Source organism: Aplysia californica, unplaced genomic scaffold (assembly GCF_000002075.1).
Source record: "Aplysia californica isolate F4 #8 unplaced genomic scaffold, AplCal3.0 scaffold00034, whole genome shotgun sequence".
NCBI lineage: Eukaryota > Metazoa > Mollusca > Gastropoda > Aplysiida > Aplysiidae > Aplysia > Aplysia californica.
The window spans coordinates 614,309-617,980 of record NW_004797304.1 but is presented as its reverse complement, the minus strand read 5'-3'; the positions used below and the strand labels follow the sequence as shown (position 1 = coordinate 617,980).

General features: G+C 37.5%; 1 protein-coding gene across 1 annotated transcript in view; it reads right to left on the bottom strand.

Moving 5' to 3' along the window:
- Window positions 1-3,672, bottom strand: part of LOC106014197 — a 31,516-nt gene that overhangs the window by 14,465 nt on the left and 13,379 nt on the right. Inside the window, exon 7 of the mRNA XM_013091355.2 lies at window positions 2,937-3,108. Within this exon, the coding sequence (XP_012946809.2) occupies window positions 2,937-3,108 (172 nt within the window). The remainder of the gene's footprint in view (window positions 1-2,936; window positions 3,109-3,672) is intronic.

Genomic DNA, 3,672 nt, shown 5'->3' with positions numbered 1-3,672 from the left:
ACACACACACACACACACATACACACACACACACACACATACATACACACACACACACTCGCACATACACATGCGCACACACAAGCACACACGCGTAAGCTTACAATCACATGCATAATATAAATGAGTAGCAATATAAACAATAATAATCGTAAGCTAGATACACACTCAATGTTATTTTGATGCATGAACTAAGGTCGTAGGTATACTTATACAAGATGGTTAAGGTGGAAGCATTTTGATAGATGATGGTAAAAATGACCTTTTAGAACTTTCTTTGTTACAGATCAGAAAAATAGGTCTTTTACTTCTGACTGATGTTTTTATTTGAGGGAACAAGGGATGTTTGTCGTCTAAAAAGATGGAACTAATTTTTTTTGTGCAAGCTGTTATGTACAATTCACACAAGTAGGGGAATGCGGATGTTGAAATTTGGTGATCAAAGAAGAACATCAACTTGCAGTTACATTCATAGCAATCCGGATATTATGAAAAAACAAGAAAAATGAATCATACGGTGAAATGATGTGAGTTTAACGCCCGTATCAGAACTATTTGGTCATTTAAGAGACGGGACCTCCGAAGGATCGAGCCGAGAGCAACGTGGGACCAAATTGAAGCTCAAACCCCCGAACCCGAAATCTCAATGAAAGGTACTATGAAATCAACATAATGTGCCCAAACCAGTTATGCAACAGGCATATCTGCATATCTGCAGTAATGTTTTATTAATAACATTGATCCTGGTAGGACCTTGCAGACAGTCGGCGTTGAATAAACCTTTCTTTTTAATGACATGATATTGTGTTTATATAGGCGTGAAACACTTACAATGGGCACACCCATCATAAACAATAATAGTCATTGACACTTGAAAAGTGTACAGATCATAAAAGAGAGGCACTATTTGTTTCAATTTCATTGACGAGCTAACAGCAACTTTTCCCGTCTGAGTGTTGTGTCAAAGTATTATCGAATAGTTGTATGCATTACCTAAAGTGATACATGATGACCCTTTCTTTGCTGTTATGTATTTATTTGAAAGTGCACAGACAACAAGGAACAAGTTTATACAAGAGAGATTTAAAGGGGGGGGGGGTCCCACAAACGAGCTAACTCCTTTATTTCTGGACCTAGAAACCTTAAATTTGGCATACAACTTCGTCATGATACAGGTATTACGATGGAAAAAAAAATTGCCCAGATCCAAGACGGCCGCCATTTTTATGGCGGCCATATTGGATTTCACATCATGTTTTCAAATCAATACTCCTCTGAAATTTACCGATGGATTTTATTGTCCTTTGGCACACATGTAACCAACAGGCAAATAAGTGAAACGAAGTCATTATTTTGCGATATCTTATTTCGTTTCGGAGTTACAGGAAGAAGCGTGCAAATCTTGTCAAAAATGCAGAAAACGGTCAATTTTCCAATTTTAAAAAATCATACAATGAAAACCAAGATAGATCTAATTAAAAACGCTGACTATGTAATGTAACCACCCCTAAGTGCCATCAAGATACACCTGTAATCTTCACAGGAGTTTCGAAAAATGTGTCAAAAATTTAAAAAAACATATATTGTTTACAAAAAAAATGAGATACCTCTCTAATTAGTGAAGATAGAATAACAATGTAAGAAGAAAAAATGTTGGGCATTCAACTAGCTACGATCGTGCCAAAGGACAATTAAATGAACAGAGAAATGACTGATAAAAGGCAAAAATATTGTAATACCCAATTTGACCCAGATTGACCAAAAATAGGTGGGACCCCCCCCCCCCCCTTAAACAAAAGTCATATTATATTTCTCCTATTCAATAATAAACTATTAACAGCATTCGCAGCTGTTAATATTAACCTTCCACAAGAAGTTAGTAAAAAAAAGGAAATTTATGGAAAAAAATAGTAGCAAGATATTAAAGGAGAATGGCAGTGACCCAGTTTTGAAGACCATAAAAGAGTACACATGTTTAACATACTTGATGCGGTTAGTAATGCTAAATGGATGAAATACTCACGTGTTGAAACAACTCCATTAATAGCTGAAACAAAAGTACAAACATAGAAATGTATAATATTATAAATCAATAATGTACTGGGACTTTGTCAGATTAGTGTCTAATTTAGGTTTTATTTATAACTGTTGATTGTTATTATTTCTTCGTTTTGATTTGTGTTTAGTTAGTTTGTCTCACGCACCACAAGACATGAATAACCCGACCCCCACCCCGCACCCCCCGTCTCACCCGAACCCACCTTTCCACCAAGATATTCATAGACAAGGGGGCTCTCATGGCCTTGAGGTTAAGGTGTTGGCCTCTCATTCAAAAGGTCCCGGGTTCGAATCCGGATAGCGACCGAAAAATTTTCTTCCCTAAATTTGTCTCCTTTCACCTCATTTCCTGCTCTCTGGCAATGTTCTGTCGTCTACTTTCGTCTCCTCTTTCTGCCCCCACCCCCTCACCTCCTTTGCCCCCTCCTCTGGGCTCCTGATTCTTTCTGCAGCCTTTCTACTGCTACTCCTTCGCTTCTTCTTACTGCTGTCTTTCAGCCACAACCCTGATCTTCTGGTAGGAAAGATCTACACCTAACCTTCTCAGACAAGGGCGAAAAATCTCGGAGGGTCCGTGTGCAAGTTGCGCACGTTAAAGATCCCTTGGTGGTCTAAAATCGATAAGAGTAGGCTTCGGCCGCCACCCGGGCAAAATTCAAAATTTCCTACCAACTGAACTGTGTAACAATCACATATTACATTAAAAAAATAAATAAAATAAAATAAAACAAAACACAATCTCTTTTCTCCCTTTGTGCTAGATCAATACATAAAAAAAAAAATCCCAACCTCTGTTCCCTCTGTTTTCCATCGTTTTGTTCAGAATCTGCTATTTTTTGTATCATTGTAATATTTGAACTAACGCAAAGTGTACTTACCATCACATAAGAGGTCTTTAACTTCAGCAGCTCCGGAACCGAGAGAGGAGAAATTGGCTTCCTGTCGGAAGTAATGGTCACCGGAAGCTAGGGCTAGCACTTCCTGCGGATCGGCTGAGCCAATGCCCACTGATATGATAGTAATGTTCTTACTCTCGAGCTGACGAGCTTCCTGGAGAGGTTAAAGATACATGTAAACAGTGGTGTCTGACAGAATGATGATTCGAGATTGTGCCCCCACTTAAACTTGTTTACCAAAAGGTTACTTCTGCAGAATAAAATCAACAGAAAAAAAAAGATTAATAAAAGAAACAATAAATTCTAAAAAACGAATCAAACTGTGAAGACCCAAGGAATTCTTATAGATCTAGGCATAACCCAAAAATACATTTGATAGATCTAGATGTATTCTACAATTTACCACAACAATTTCTCTATTAAACCAAGCGTTCTTTCTTTTGAGGTTAATAACATTTCATTGGTGTGAATCTGGAGACCCAAAGCATAGGTTTCAACTGGCTAAATATATTTACGGTCTTGACTTTGCTTGGTTCCGGACGGAAGCAACCTATTGTATGTTATAAAAGGCTGTGACATTAATAATATAACATTTATTTAGCGCATTTCCAAAAAATAGCTCAATGCGCTTTACATTGGAATACCCATTTTCAAAACATTTCTTACTACTTCCTTTCTTCTCATGCAATATATATTTATGCTCACTCACATACACACA